Source organism: Coloeus monedula, assembly GCF_965178545.1.
Source record: "Coloeus monedula genome assembly, chromosome: 22".
Classification (NCBI taxonomy): domain Eukaryota; kingdom Metazoa; phylum Chordata; class Aves; order Passeriformes; family Corvidae; genus Coloeus; species Coloeus monedula.
This window is the reverse complement of record NC_138802.1, coordinates 192389-208977: the sequence shown is the minus strand read 5'-3', so window position 1 is coordinate 208977 and position 16589 is coordinate 192389. Positions and strand designations below refer to the sequence as shown.

At 49.2% G+C, this 16589-nt stretch overlaps 1 protein-coding gene across 7 annotated transcripts in view; it reads right to left on the bottom strand.

Moving 5' to 3' along the window:
- CASZ1 (castor zinc finger 1) overlaps positions 1-16589 on the bottom strand; it is a 195236-nt gene that overhangs the window by 150358 nt on the left and 28289 nt on the right. For 6 of the 7 annotated variants that reach the window (XM_082295829.1, XM_082295826.1, XM_082295830.1 and 3 more), the window contains exon 2: positions 9705-9848. The exons of the other annotated variant lie outside the window; for it this stretch is intronic. Coding sequence is in view for 2 of the 6 variants with exons in the window: in XM_082295824.1 (XP_082151950.1) it covers positions 9705-9738 (34 nt within the window). In the remaining 4 variants the exon portion in view is untranslated. The remainder of the gene's footprint in view (positions 1-9704; positions 9849-16589) is intronic. 7 annotated transcript variants of the gene reach the window in all.

Sequence of the window (16589 nt, the reverse complement as noted above, 5' to 3'; positions counted from 1 at the left end):
TATGAGAGGCTGCAATGGTGTGACTGCCAGCCCAGCCTCCAGAAGAGCTTCCCCACGTGCTCCCACCATGAGACTGCCCAAGCACAGCAGGATGAGGAGGGATGGGCTGGAATGGCATGGGATGGTGCAGTGCTGGCAGGAGATTTTCAGACCACTCTGGCAGCACAGGCCCAAGCTAGTGCCCCCCAGGACGGTGGCTTATGGTCACAGTTCAGCTCCAGCATGGCACAGGACTGCTCCCTCTCCATTCTCTGCCTTTTGAGATCACAAGAAGAAGCCACCTGAGCCCAACATGTCTGTGTGGGGGACCCTGCAAGCTGCAAGGTAGCTCTCTAGATGGAAATATGTAGAAGTAGTCAGATGAGTTTTGTTGGCTTAATGCAGTTGCCCCACTGGAAGAGCAATCTGCAGGCTATGCGCTATGCTCCCCTAGGGCAGCATCCACATGATCCCAACCCCTTCAGCAAAGAGGTGCTCACAGCGACCACCTCAGGGCTGCTTGTCGCTCACGCTGGGCCAGCCCCGAGACCTTGGGCTGGCTCCAGGCCATGGGGTGGGGTGAGGTGGGGTGGGGCAGGAGGAGCTCGCCTGGCTCCTGTGACAGTGGGCCACTCCACAGCCACTGCCTCGCTCCCCGGGTCTGCTGCAGGCTAGGTGGGGATGGAGGAAATAAAGGAGTCTCCTGCCCTTGCAAGGAACAATGCCAAAAGCTTGGCCTTTGGCAAGGGCTCAGAGGTTTGCTCTGGCTCTGCAGAGAGGGCTCACACACGCCCCTCTCCATTAGCTTGTGTCTAGTACCGTCATGGGGCAGGGATTACAAATCTCCCTAAGGCGGCTTTTGGAAATCCCATCTTGCATTACCATTTGCATTACAGCAGCCCCTAGAGAGAGCTGAGGCCTGGGCATGCTCTCAGAATGAGCTGTGGGCCAGGAGAGGTTTCAAGGCACCAGAAGAGACTGGTATGGAAAGGCAAACCAGCTTTGGGACTGGGCAGTGGAAGAGGCAGGGGAAAACCTGTGCCCAAGGCCACTGCCCTGCCCAGCAGGAACAGCAGCTCCTGAAATCAGAAGAGAATCTGAAATGGACCTTCACCACCAGGAAGTTCCAGACCTCTACAAGGCTCCAGAACAAAACCAAGCACTTTCTTCAGGAGCAAACTCCAAACCTCACAATCACCTGAAGACTCACTGAAGAGGCAAATTTGGAGAAAAAAAAAAAATCACACTGTCTTGAGACAGGTCTCCTGACAGTAATTTTGTCTTGCTCCAAGTTGACTCTCTCCACTAATCCCATTTTAGAAGTAGGGAAACAAAGTGTTGCCCCACAGGAAGCCTAACTGAATGCGAGGACTAAGTGCAGAGGAGGACCAAGCCCCCCTTACCCACTGACCTCTCGCCGGCCAGGGGCACCACAGCCCCTGTGTTCTGCGATCAAAAGAGGTGGCCTCTGCCACAAAAGCCAACACATCAACTGTTTGCATAAACTGCAAAAAGATGCATCTCTCTTCTTTCCAATCCCCATCAGCACCCCTTTTTCTTCTGCTTTGCAGTCTCCCTTTTCCTCTCTCCCAGGTAGCCAGTGCAGAGGAAGGTACAACTGGTCTGCACTGGGAACTCTCCTAGTGTCCCCTGCCACAGGGAGCGCCATCAATTTACACTGTTCCTTTAAGACGTTATCTTTTAATTTGGTGTTTCCCCCTTTCCCCTCTTCAACTAACTGATTTATTAGTTTACATCTCATAAATTGTAACCCCTCACCTCCCCCTTCACCCTCCCAGATGCCATAAATCCCCTTCAGGGCTTTGACACCCTTCTGCATGTGGTGCAACCCCCTGCCCCCCAAAGTCACCTCTGAGTCCCCAGGGAGCGTGGGGCTCATTTGCTGGGGGTTTGGTCTAGCTCATCTCAGCAGCTAATCCCTTGGGTGGCTCCTGTCAGATTATTAATTAGCTAAAGCGGATCGGCCCTGGAACAACATGCGGTTGGACTTCAGATAAAACAGGATGGCAGAGGCTTGGCATGTAGTTCTTTAAAGGGACTTTGTCCCTTTTTTTCTTTTTCCTTCTCTGGGAGTGAGGGGAAGGAGAGGAGGAGGAAATGGACTGCTTCCACAGCTGCTCACAGCCCCCAGCAGTTTGTCCTCCTGGTCACAGGGCCATGCTGTTCAGAGCAAAGCGAGCACAGGCCTGGAGGTGCAGAGGACAGAAATGGCAGGTATCGTCCCCATCCTTGCCCTGTGGCAGCTAAAACTTTTCCAGATGTTAGGAAAGGTTTATGAACCTATTCAGAGGTATGCAGCACTCAGCTGGGGGGGTCTCACTGCTCTTCAGTGTCACCTCGCTTCTGCTGTCTCTTGTCCTTTCATTGCTCCCTATGGAAAACTTGGTGTTTGTACTACCCCAAAAAACGAGGCAAAGTCTGTTCCAAGGGGCCACAGCCACCCTCACGTTGAGAACAGTTATTTTAAACAAGAAGCCATCCAGTTTGCGTGGCAGGCTTTAAAACTCCCTTTATCATCCTGGGCAGGATAAAGAGTGAGTGGTCTCATATGCATTACACTGGAAATCTGCAAGAACGAGCTGGAACAAGAATCAGCACAATGGATGCTGGGGAGCAGCTCACCTCCTTGCTCCCTTCCCACTTTGGATTGTTTTGACTCAAACCGATGAAGCTGAAATATCGAGCCACAACGGCGCTAAACTTCATTACAAGCTCTTAACACAGATTACTTAATAAAAAACAGGCTGCTTTAATTGCTTTTCCCCCATTAGCATTTCTGGAGGAGAAAATTCTGATTAATTTGAAGATGCACATTTCCCCCACCCCTTGTGCTAGCCTGTGAACCAGACCTCCTTCCCACACCAGCACTGTCCAGGAGAGCATCCCAGAGAGTGTAAATTGCACCCAAATCCACATGACTCTGAAAAACAAAGGAACTAAGAGCCTGGATGAACAGATGGGAGTAATGGTGTGAAGCAAACAAGGGGAAGAAAAATCTCCCCTCCTTTCTGGTGAACCCATAAAAAGTGGCACAGGGGAATGAGGAAGAAGCAGGCAGAGGAGGATAATGGGAGGACAGCCAGCGTGGCAGGGTTCAAAGAGCAAGGACAGAAGTTGGTAGGTGACTGATTTGGTGGGGTCCTGGGAAGCACCTTCACCTTTCTCTGCAGCTGGGAAAGGAGAGGGAACTCTGCTAGGGGAACATTTGTGTGGATTTTCAAAATTTGGACCAAAAGCCTGAGAGCTCTCCAAATGCATATGAAATGGTCCCTGTTCCTTGTTCAGGCTCTGCCTGGATATCCAGTTCTAGGGAAGGACAACTGCACTTTCCCCCTGGCTGGTCTCCCACAGGTTAGGAGCACTAGGAAGTCAGGGACAAGTGGGGGAAGCACCCCTCATATTCCAGCAGCTCCCTCTGGGCTGGGAAAGCCAGGGATACACCAGTCTCATGGCCAAAGGAAGGAGCCTCTTGGGACAAAAGCCAGAGCCCTGGGCTGTGCTGCTACAGCAGAAGATGCCAAGAAGCTCTCCTCACTTTATTCCTGTATCAGGGATCAAGGACATCCAATTCCCAGTTCCTCAAATATGGATGTAGAGAGGACAAAGCCCCTCTGCTCCATACCATATGTGACCAAGCACAGGTAGGATCTGCACTGTTCCACTGCCAGATAGCCCCAGGTAAAACAAGTCTACCAAAAAAATCACTCCCGGCTTTCAGGACAACTGACTTCAGCTCCTGTTGTAACTAGCCCTGCCAAGGGACAATGGCAACCAGGTTCCTGAGTAGGCTGTTCTCTAGGTCAGCATACTTCAGGGACATGGTAATCAAGTAGAAATTGCTCCTATGTGCCAACTGATGTCAACCTTGTAAATCTGCACGTTTTTCTTAAAGTCTGAGATCTTGCAAGTTACGTAAGATTTTTGTTTTGTACAACAATGTGTGTACAGTGCTATCTCTGCTCCCTCTGCTCCCTCTGTTCTCCTGCTTTCAGGGCACAGCAACCTGAAATGCGATCTGTGTGCATGCTGAACCATAGAAACCTTGGTATTATTAAGTCTTATAATTGCAGGGAGGAGGGGAGTAACTTTTGACTTCTGAAAGGACGAGGCTAGCAATATTGTTTGCTCATTTTACTTTCAAACTCACCTTAGTTTGTCCTCTCCCCTTTTCTCTTGTTATGTTCTATTAAGGTACAGCTTAGACAAACCCAGCAAGAATCACAAGAAAGACACTGGGACAGACTGTAAACTGCCCTGGCAAAAATCAGGATAGTTCTGCTGATGAGAAATGCAGCCCTCGTGCATCAGCAGATGGCTTACCTGTGGCTCTTAATAGTTAATATATAACTGCAGTAATAGCAAAAAAGAGCCTCAGCACTACCACATAATTTGTCAGAGGCAATATGCTAAAAGAGCCTTTTCATACTCAGCTCAAGTAGTGAGATAAGCCTCACCTCTGGCACTGCCCATGGGCTGAGCACCAGCTCTGGAATGAGCCCCCAGCAGAAGACATCAGAGAACAGCTACCATTCACTTTACACTATTTGTTCATTTTTAAAATGTTTTGGTTTTATCAACAGATTTCTATGAACTACATTTTGAACATGCATTTCCCTTGAACACTCATGTGCATACTTAGCACTGATTGCTCCAAGTGCTTTCCAGCTGGTTTTCCTTGAGGAACTCTGCAGGTCAGCATCCCTGTTGGCTGGCGAGCTGCCTGACGGACAGACAGACGGTGTATATACAGTGCCTACTAGAGCTGAATGTGCTCCTAAATGCTAATGGAACCCCTGCAAACTTGCAAAGCACTACTATTACTTTTTCAGCCAGCTGTTTCATCAGGGCACCACAGAACTACTGCCTGTATCCCAGCTCAGAGAACTGCTGTTGGATCGAAGGACGGGAAGAAATACTGTTGGATGGTTAAAGGAATCAGGAGATCTGGCTTCTCCTCCCAGCTCTGTTTCTGAGTCATTATTAACATAAAATCAGGTTTGTTACATCAGTGAAGCTTGAGTAAATAAACCACGACTCATCACTATGTTTTATTTTGCAATATCTCAGTGGGCTCCTCTCTACAAATAAACACTATTAAAGATCAGTGCAATTGCAGATATATGGGGAAGGAGAGAAATGAAAGCATCTAAACTGGTCTAAAACCTTTATGAAGAACAGGGAAAAATTCTTTTTGGAGGATAATTGATTTTCACAGGACAGGCATGTAAAAAAACCAGGCAACCCTTACTTGGGGACACTAAAAGACAAATGAGTCATGCTGGCAGGTCTGACAGAGCTGATGGGTAAAAAAGATTGGGAAACGTCCCAATCCTCTTCTGAGGAGCCAAGGCTGAAATCCCAATGCCACTGAGGTTTACAGTAAAACTGGTGCTTGCTTCTCTAGCACCAGGATTTAACCTCCATAAATTTCAGCTGTGAAGACAGAAGCATTAGGAAGGAGATAGCCAACTTCATCAGCAACATTTCCAGGAGACTGAGGACATCATGAATCCAAAAGAATGACTGAAGGTGACAGGGAAAGCAAGGTCTGAACCCATGAAGGCCTGGCCCAGTCCTGTCTCCTCCAGTACTGAACATCCCTTTATCCATCTGAGTTTTTGGTGCAGGCTGGTCTCCAGTGTGACAGCCGTCCAGGCAACTGCCAGCCCCCACTGAAGCCCTGGGCTCCTTTAGGGCTAAGCTGCTCCACATATCCACACACATGAGTCCTGTGCTTGCACCTAACTGCACCACAGGCTCTGTAGTCAGGCCTCATTCAGCACTGGGAGGGATCCTGTTCAGCCAACTTCCTCACTGCCAGAAGACCTCTTCAGCTTTTGCCCCTCAAACAACTATTCCTCCTCATGAGTAGGTGCAAAATCACCAGCTGCTGGGCACTGAAGGGCTTCTGGAAGGGCTTTGGGCTGCCCTTACCTTTATTTTGCAATTGACTCACTCCATGTTTCTCAAGAGCCTTTTAAGTGTTCCCTCCTTGAACTCTGGCATCAAGGCCCTTTCCTGAACATCTGAGACCTTTCAACCTGCTTAGATCCCATTGGTGGACTTCACCCTCCATCAAGAGGTTATATGAGCATCCGTTGTTATCCAAGTGAGCAGGAGGTGCTAAGGACCTTAGTGGATCAGTCTACAGTCCCATTCCCAGACCAGATATGGTAAGGACAGCTATAAGGCCTGCCAAGCACATGATCCTCTTTCCCCTCCTTTGACTTCCCCCCCATTCAGCTTTCCACAGCCGCCAACTAAACATCTGATCGAAGGCCCGGGGGAGGGAGTCAGAACTGTCCAGTCTGGTTATGAGTGAAGGTCATTGATCTAGCGCAGACCAGGGATGCGGAAAACAGTGGAGGGAAGAAAAAACCCTCAGAGAGACAGAAGAGAGGGAGTGAGGCAAGACGAGGGAGCGCGGGAATAAGCGCAGGGGAAGGCAGTGGAAGTGGCTGAAACATGGTTTCACACTCCAAGACCCAAGGGCTGTTGTCAACCTGTCCTTCATGCTCACATCTTGTCACACTAGAGGTCAGGTCTCCCAAGCGTTCCTGGAGAGCTGAGCTAGCCCATATGGCAGGCAATATGTTAACAATATGGATCAGCTGCTCGTCAGGGCCTGAGCAGATGGATGTGACAACCCTGCTCTTACCCAGACAGGCTTTTAACATCTTCCCTCTCCTCTACTCAGCCCTGCCGGAAGAGCTCCGCCTGGGAACTGTTGCCTCCAGCCTACCTGAACTGTGGGGCCACAGGTCGGGACAAGCAGCATGGAAATGCCTGCCTGGCTGTACCTGGATGGAAGCAAGCAGGGTAAAGCCTCTTTCAGACCAGCGCTGTCAGGAACCAGGCCAAGCATTTATCCAAGGATAGTGTGCTGCAAACGGAACGGCCTCACTGTAATCCAGATATGTGCTATTAACTCCCAAGCAGGGTGATACAGGAGATACTGTATTCAGATATATGTATATGGCATGTTACCACCAGATGCCACACTTTACAGTCTAGACTGAGTTTTGTAACTGCCTGGGAAAAAATTCTCTCACAGAACATGTAATACATAAATAGATGTGTATTTTAATGGGCAAGTTAAACTCCTCCTGGCAAAGGCAGGCAAGTTGATTTCATACCCAGGTGGGTAAATTTCCACAAGGATTTTGCAAGGCTGTTTCGTATTCCCCAGCCCAGCTCAGGATCTGAGCCGTCAGGGCAGGCTGGGCCGGCCCAGCTGCACTTCTGCGGAAGGCAGTATTCCCCTCTCATTCCCTTTGCTGCTGTGCCCATGCAGGAATCCCAAGGATCTTAGCAAAAATAACGCCATCAGTCCAAGCTAACCCCCAAATTTAGCTTTACTTTAGGATTTAAACAGGGGGGAATATTTTGCAAATTCAAACAAAGACAGAGCAGATATTTCTAATCCCTTTCCCACACTTTTTTAGCTTTTTTCCCCCTGCATAAAAGTCTACCTTCATTAACTGAACAAGAAAACCCCCTCCAACCCTTATAGCTCTAGGACTAAACAGCCAGCTTGTGCTTATAAACAGTGAAAAAGCAATCACAGCCTAGGGATGGGCTCTGGAGAACGTGCAAACAGCCTCTGTAGCCCAAAGTAAATTGAGCTTGTTTTGAAAGTAGAAGCCATACAACTTGCTCCAGGGCTGAAGACTGGAACACAGGGATTTCTAGTCCAGAGCATGAGAGATCACAAAGCCACATGCCTGAAAGGCTAAATGCATCTCCTTCGCTGCAGTGATGTTTGTAGAACTAGGGGGACCTCAGAAAACAGCTGGAGTCCAGGGAAATATTTCTATTGTCTAATGAGCTACTGTCCCTCAGGAAGCAGCCCCTGAAGGACACTCAGCAATGCACCCAGTAGGTACTGGGAGGAGACAAATGTGGAAAAGGATAACTGATTTGCAAGAACCTGAACCTCAAGGATCACTTCAGCACTTAAAGAATTCCTGATGTATCAGTCTCCTCTTACCTTCTCGTCTCAGAGGTTCTGCTCATCCCAGGTCCAGGTCAGATGGACAGTGCAGGGTTTTCAGTATCAGGAGCTACGCAAGCAGAAACCTGTGACAGGGGTCACAGGTAAAGCTCCTTGTGATGGAAAAATGGACCCAGAACTTATGAGGCAGCTTCCTCAGCAGAGTTTTTCCCCCTGGATGTTGGACCTCTTCTGGAGAGGCACATAAGGGTTGTCTGGCGGAAAATTCACCTGCTGCAGTCAAACCTGAGAATTTGTGTCTTATTTGGTAAAACCTTAAGGCTCTTCATGGTCCTTTACCTTACTCCCTCAGGCAGAGCTCCTATTTGGGAAGCTCTCTTGCCTCTGGAGGCCTGGGAAGGCACGTGCTATTGCTCTAAAAGGGGACACAAGCACCAGAACAGCTCACACAGGGAAAAAGACCAGAGTTCCCTACATTAATAGTTCAAAACCATGCTTTCCAAATAAAGCATGACAGACCCTGGAGGTGTTTCAGCACTAGGAAGGTGTGGGAAGGCATAGCTCACCCCTATCCCATCCTGAAGCACACTCTTTACTGGAAGGCTTACTGAAAGCACTCAGGTCTGTAGGCTCTGAACATGTGGCAAGAACTAAGCCCTGCCGAGCCTTAGAGGATCATGGCTGTTGGTCTTTCAGGTAGGGCTAGGGCACTCAGAACGAGTAAATTCCTGTGTGCCACACACAGCCACCAATGGACAGGGACAGCTGGAGCCCCAGACCAACATCTCAGCCGTGTGACTTTTCTCATCTCCCCTCTTGCTAAGCCAATACAGTCCCTCCACCCAGAATCCTTCCAGTTCAGGTCTCAGCTGCACCTGTGACCCACAACAGCTCTGGACACACACTGCTTTGCTCAGGTATTGTTTATGGCATAGCAGCAAAAAATAGAGGAACATGATGATACCCAATCCCCTCAGGCACTTCAGTTGCTGATCTTCATTCAGGCATCATCAGCATTTAATGATGTCAGCACGGAATGGAGACACTCCCTGACAACACCTCTCTGCCCCCTACAGAGCACATGTGATGTCATGCAAAGGCCAGACACAGCGAGGATCCTCAGCCCCTTTTACTTGCAGCAGTATGGCAGTGCCACCAGGTACCTCCCAAATCCCCAACCCACTGAGAAGAAATATATCATCCCATTGTTGTGTCATACCTTTCTTTGCAGACAAGCTGTGATGGCAGCCAAGTAGAGAAGAAAGTAAAACAGCTTTTAGAAACACAGAGTCCCACCCCCTCACAACCTCTCTGAGTTACCCACCGTGACCACAGACATCCTCAAACTCCTTTTGTGAAACAAGTCAATCAGAAACTGTCCCACACAATACTTACCCAGGGGACTCCCATGCATACAACTTAGCTAATTGTTAATACTGCACAGCAGCTCATTAGGAAGAAGGAGGTGAAGAGAAGAAGCTGCTCAAACCAGCACTCTGCTGTGTCAGCTGGGTGTTTGTGAAGAGATGAGCAGCGATGGCAGGGGTAAACCCAGTCCTACTTGTAAGCCAGCCGAAGACAAACCAACATCCCACCATGCATTTACCACCTAAACCACTGACTTCCAGCTGCTCTTTCAAACTTCATAGGCTAGAGATTTCCCAGGAACTGGAATGAAGGCTATGGAGAGCCAAATCACTCACTCCAGTCCTACTTCAGAGCAGTTTGATCACAGAACAAAAGCTAGTACCTTGCATTGAGAAGTCACAGGCTTCAAGGTCCATTCCAGTGTACAAAGCCAGGAGAGAAGTCAAGTTCTTTGTTTTGGAGGTGGTCTCAGGTGAAGACAGTGTGAATTAGATGGCCTCCCTTCACTTGGTGAAGTCTCTTTTCCCTGAGGAGAGTTTCAAAAGGAAATGAATATTCCCTACTGAGCAGTACCAAAGCTCAGGTGAATCATGAGCACAAGCAGTGACGCCAGCCTCAAATGCCACAGCCACCCACAGACCTGAGCCCTTGGTCAGACATGAGAGGCCAGCAAGGCAAGGCATTTCATGCCCTGCTGAACACACTGCATCCCCATCTCCTTGTCTGCCATGTGTGGTACTAGCAACTCAAAAGCCAAGGTACAAACCACCCAGGTGACCATTCAGTGGGCCACACACTCCAACTTTCCCCAGAAAAATCCAGGTCAATCAGTGGCAGAAGCAGCCTATAGTACTAAGCCACTTATAGCAAAGAGCTTCCCTCTGTAGCCAGCTAAGCATTGCTGCCCACGTGAGCCTGTGCTGCCATCCCTCCTTTGGGGGGAATCCAGCAGCACAGAACTCCTTGTCCACCCCCACATCAAATCTCATGCCCAAAAATGTTACACATACCACCAGATGAGACAAAGGAGAATGATTATTTGCAGTTTAGTGAAACCCACAGTAATTAAGGGACTTGTCAAAGCTCACTTGGCAAATCTGAGGCAGAATTAGGAACTACAGCTAAATCTCTCAAATTTTGGTCCAAGAGCTGGACTGCAAAAGTCCTATGCTCCTTGGGCACATACTGCTACCTTTGCAACAGGTTTTGCCCTTCTCCCTGATCCCCTTGACAGTTAAGACAATTCCCTTCTACTCCTGCATTAAAGGAAATAAACAAATGCACAGATTAAAATAAGAACTTTTACCTTACTTCCAAAATTATAAAATGCCTTAGCTCCAACCTTTGTCAGAAGTTCAGAAGCTTCGGGCCCTTCTATGAGGTGGGATTTGTAGACTGGAGGGTTTTGTTGGTGGTGGTTTTTTTTTTTAATTTCCATCAGACAAAAATAAAAGAAGCAAAACAAAAGAGGGTTGTTGAGATCAACTTGTGATAGGTGTCGGGCCAAAGAAAATGGAGCCAAAGAAGTCAGAACCCTGCAACCAGCAACCTTTGTGTCAATTTAAGCAAATATTGTGGCGTTTCCATGGCAATCCCTGTTTTGAATATCCACTACACTCACTTTTTAAAGGCCTTTTCCTGTTTGTGTTTCAACTTCAAAACCTGTAAATATTTTCAGCCTTAACACATCCCGACCTCCCCCAGCCTCTGAAATGAGATACTATCAATGCTCTGACATGAGGTCTGCTGTCTGCAGTACCCCAAAGCTCGGAAAACTCATGGCAAAGGCAGGCTGGCAACCGAGGACAGCTGGGGACAGCAGAGGCTCGGCTGGCCCTTTGTCCCACTCTCAGTGCCAGCCTCCACAGCTGTAGGTACAGGAGCCTGTTCCATGCTTTTCCAAAACTGATGAGTGAAAAGAGCCGTCGCAAACATTCGACATTGATAGCATCAGCCCAAGGCGAGCAGCAGGTGTTCTGCTGGTCTCCTTCCACCCCACTCGGCCAGCTCAGGCTGTCTCTGACTTGCCAGTCCAGCTGCAATTTCTTCTGGGAGGCTCCTCCTGTGACCTGCTCGGGGCCAGCTGCTCGCACAGCCCCAGCACTGCCCCCTGCCCTGACCTGGTTCCCCTCCCTTCCCTTCTACCTGAACTGAACTGAGGCTGTCAGTCACACTGATTTATGGGATGCTGTGTCATGTGCAAGTGAGAATGAAGAGTCAACTTTGTCCTCACTTGCAACCTGGGCTAGGATGCAAATTCCCCAGCGTCCTCAGCAGCAGCCTGCAGGTCCCTGCTGCACTGCCCTATCCCTCCTCCACCAACACAGGGCCCATGGGAAAAAAGTCCTGGGGAAAGAGCCCTGGTCATGTGCTGGTGTCACTTGTCACATCTGCTGTTAACACTCTCCCCAAAGAATAAAGCTGCCCCTGCATCTAATGCCGGGTTGGGGTTTTTTTTGGCATGCATGGAAGTGCACGAAAACACCTCCTGCTGCACTTCAGAGACACGTTAAGGACTTTCATCCCCAAGCCCCCAAGTCTGAAAGCTTTGGCCTGTGCTGCTGGAATACAGCTATTCCTAGCAGCCATGGGAGTGCACTGGTTAATTCTGAGTTTCCTGGCTGCGATGGATTTGTGCCAGGCCTCCAATGTTAGCTTAGTGTAATTTTTGGGAAGTCAATTTCCTTTGGGTTTTTTTTTGTTTTGTTTTGTTGTTGGGTTGGGGTTTTTTTTTTGTTTGGTTTTGGTTTTGTTTTTGTTTTCAAGCTTTTTTCCTCTTTTAAATCTAAAAGTAGGAGCATTTGAACGAGAGTCAAGATAAGGCTATCCATCCATGGGCTGTAGCTTCCCAAGAGCATTTTATAGGCACCATGGTACATGCTCAGAACAGCCATGGAAACAAACACCAAGTGACTTCGAAAGCTGTTATGCCAAATGCCCACAGAGGCAGCCTCCGGGGAGCGGTCCTGTCCTCGCACGAACATCACCCCTTGGTCCTGACCACCTCTCCTGTAATGCCAGGTGCTTCTGATACCAACAGCAGAAGATGCACAATACCTGCTGTCCTGGCCACCTTCCAGCTCAGGTAATTACATCCTACAGGAGTTTCAGCCGGATATTTTATCCCTTCTTCACTTCCGGCCCTGAACTGCTTCACTGGGAGTTGCTAAAACTCTATCCAGATCCACCCCGGACGTGAGCATGTGCCAGGGGCTGGAGGGAATTCTGTGCATCCCTACAGGTCCCAAGAGCCCGGTGTTTCAGCAAACAACCTCTAAAAACATGTGACAGCATACCTTCTTGTGTACATCCCATAACACCCCCACCTAAGAACAAGGTGCAGAGCTGGGAAAACAACTGCCCTATCACACCGCGAACCAACAATTTCTGCACATACATGCTTAACGCTGCCCAGTGGAGCATGATTTGGGACATGGACACCGGCTCCTGTCCTTTGCTGAAGTGGGAACTTTCCTCCCATCATCTCACAGGCTTGGCAAAATTAAAACTTGTGGTGGCAGTGGTGTGAGGCTGAAGCCACAGCAGCTGGTCTGCCTTCACCAGTGGCATCACACGCTGCAAGGGATACAAGTGATGTTGAATGTACAGGAAAAGACGGGCCAGGTTTAGAGCACCCATGACAATGCGCCTAGGGTCCATGACATGCCAGGTCAACAAGTGTCAGTGTCTCTGACCCCTCTCATCACAGTCCCACTAAAACACCAGGAGCAGGTAACACTGGCAGGGCGACACTCTCACCAATCCCTGACAACATGTGCTCCAAAGTGCAGGCAAAGAGGCGGGTCCAGCACCCTCCCAAAGGAGCTGTCCTTTGGCATTCACGATGGCCACAAGAATTCAGAGCCCTTCCGAGCTGTCCAAGACATTTGGAAATGACGTGCTGACCCACTCTCCACTCAGGGCAGCCCAAGACTCCCCAGGCTTTTAAGTGGGCCCTACCAAACCTCTGTTTCATGCCCTCTTTGTCTTATTCTTTCAGCAGATTCTGGACCAGATGCTCAACTGGTGTAAAATCAGTGCCGTTTCGGTGGCTTTAGTGAAGTCATGCCAATTTAAATGAGTTGAGAATCCGGCCCTCCAAGTTACTCGAGCTGCCAGTTCTTCCTTTGGATAATCCTGAGGGTGATTTCACAGCAAGTAGCAGCACAGGCCCAGCCAGCCTGGCAGGATCAGCTGTGCTTTCCTACCTCCCCCCTGGCCCCCCCACTCCTCCACCCTCCCTGCCCCAACTCAGGCAGTCCGTGGCAGTCCCTGCTGTGAGACCCTGCTGCAGCAATGCTGGACCCATCATCATCTGCTTTGTGTACTGAGTTTTCTTCTCTCTGTTGCTTAATGAGAGATAGATACAGCACAGAGTAAATTACTCTGGGCTTTGGATCAAGGCTTTCTACTTGCTCTTTGCAGGAGGGTTCTTGCCTTACAGGGCACTGTGTCATACCTTGCCAAGTATTTGCAGAGGGTGCTGGTCACTTGTCCAGCAGCAAACCCTAACCAGGTTAGGCTGACTGTGAAACAGGATGTATTTACAAAGAAACCAGATACTGTCTTCCCCTCTCTCTACTCTCACCAGTCTCTGCTCCAAGAAACGTAAAAAGCCCATCGCTGCCTGGCAGCTGCTGAGTGAGCAGCTACAAATCCCTTCCTCATCCCCAGTTCCGCTGTTGTCCTGCCATCCTCACCACGTCTTGACATGAGGGAAGCAGGCAACACAGGCACAGGGAATGCGGCAAGGTTTCAGCAGGCACTCGATGTGCAAGAACTTTACACGCTCTGCCCTCACAAGTCCTTTGCTATCCCCCCCAGAGCAATTTTCTAGGCAACAGTGTGGCTGCATTCCCTTCTCTATCTCCTAATAAATATCATGCTAAGCAAGATGAGTATCTTCTTCCCAGACCAAGCAGCATGACCCACTTTCTGAATCAGGGCAGATGCAATTGGGCCCTGGAGTCCTGGACCCCTCCCAAAGCACAGAGATTTTGTAACAATTACAGCAAGAAGCAGAAGGAATAGCAAACTAATAAGTGATCAAAGAGTGCAGTGGTGGAGTTGAAGCTGTGGGGTAAGCACCACTCCTTGCCATCCTGTGCTCTGGCATTTTCCTAGGACACTGAGGCGAGAGCCGTGTGCACATTCACACAACATCTCTCCTCCACTGCCCTACATTCCTCAAAAGTAACAGGTCCAATTTCATATTCTGGCTAACGGCTCAGGCAAGCCAATTGTTGCCCTCCCCGCACGCCCACCCTGATTCTTCCCCCTTCTCTTTTCCCTTCCCCACAGCAGAGCAGAACACAGGATTCACATTCCAGCAGTGCCGATCCCCCCCTCGAACAGACATAAACATACGAATGTCCTACCCTGCCCCAGTCACAGCACCAGTGATAGCCTTGAGGCTTTTAACAAAGCAGCTGTGCCCAGTGTCCCAGCGCTGACACCTGACTTTGTGTGCCAAGTCCCAGTGGTCCATGAGCTTACAGGGTGTCACCGCCTCTGCCCCCTCGTCCCCAAGTCTCTCCTGACCCAGAGGTTCCAGACCCGTTGTTCATAGTGGGGAGGCTCAAGCTGGGATCCTTTACAGGTGCAGTAAAACCAAAAGCCCCTGCAGAAGACTCATGGTTTGGGCCAAGCCCAGCCGGGCTCTCTAGAGAGGAGATGGCCGGATCCTGATCCCAGCAGTACTATTTTGTTTGGAGATGCTCCATTTTTCCAAGGAACAGCTCTGTACCTTCCCAGATGTAGCTGGCATCAGATTATGACCCAATGGGCATGGAAAGCAATTAAAAGGAGGTGGGATGAATGCCAGTAGTGCTTTCATTGCTTGAATCCACAAAGAAAACTTCCCTTCCAGGGGAGCATTAAGTCTCCACGGACAAAAGAATATAGAAAATCCCATACCAGAGAGGACAACATGCCAGTGCCCAGACTGAGTCCTGGGCCATGCTCAGTCCTTGAGGCACACAAACCCACGAGCGTCTGGGCCCAGGGGTGCCGGGACACCCACCAAAGGGTCACTGCCCTGAAAAGCTCAGCAGGAAACTCACCTGGGAGTGTTACAGCAGAAGCCCAGCACTCTGAACAAGACGAGACCCCTGTGCCAGGGACACACAAACAGCGAAGACAGCACTCGCCCCAAAGCAAGTCTGACAGACAGGAATGACAGGCAGGGAAAAGAGTGGAGCTGCTGTCACACACTCAGGAGTTCAGAGCTGGCTCTGGCTTGCAGACTCTGGATTTCTCCCTTGCTCACTGCCTACCTGCTGGAACACACCACCAATCCAGCCAACAACACAGAAACACACACTAATGGGGGCTCTGACCAGCACCAACAGCTGCCTTTGATGTTTGACATGGTGAGATAAAGCAAAAGTAACTTTTAAAAGATTTCCATGACATTTTTTCTTCCCAGCTAAGTAAAAGAATTTTAAAAAGAAACAAAAAAAAAAAAGACCCTTTCACCCAAACTTCAGAGATAAAAAGAGAGGGGAAAAAAAAAATCTTCCATCTTAATTTAAAATCCTATTGGATGTGTCGTGGCATGAAAATGTTTTTCACTGCATTTTTTCAGTGTGATCTCATGCACCCTGCAAACGGGGTACGCCCAAAACACCAGGTATTTTATGGGACACAAACAGAGCACAAACACACAATTAAAAAAAAAAAAGGGATTGGTAAATATTTAAATTAATCTGAGCTGGCATCTGTGCAGCCTCCCCTCCCAGAGAGAGGGATGTTTGCAGCTTTGAAAAAATAAAAGTGAATAACATGACCTTTTCCTTCATGTTTGTTAGCTCACTGCAGCTTGGTGGGTTGGGGCAGCCCAGGCACCTCCCAAACGAAGTCCATCAAGTGCAGCTGGGGCCGCTCCCCTGCCTGGCTCCGGGGGCTTGAGGGGACAGAGCTGGTGGGGATAGAGCTGGTGGGGGAGTTGCTCCAACCTGTTTGCTGTCTCACTCCATAATGCATGGGTTTTGTTGTGTTTGGTTATTTTTTTCTTTCCAGTTTAATTGTTGGAGGAGTTTATGAAGCTGTTTGCCAAAAAACAATCGACTCCAGGGAGCCAGCTTACACAAAAAGGGTGTGTCACCCGAGTTAGGCTGTGGAGCCATGGAAACCACCACCTTTTGCATTTGCCCAGGTGAAGCCAAAGCTTTGTGGATGTCTTGTGAAATCAGCAGGGATCTGCAAGGAAGTGAAACACATACACGCAACTGTGCATTCAGCACTCAGAACGGTGGTCCTGTTCACT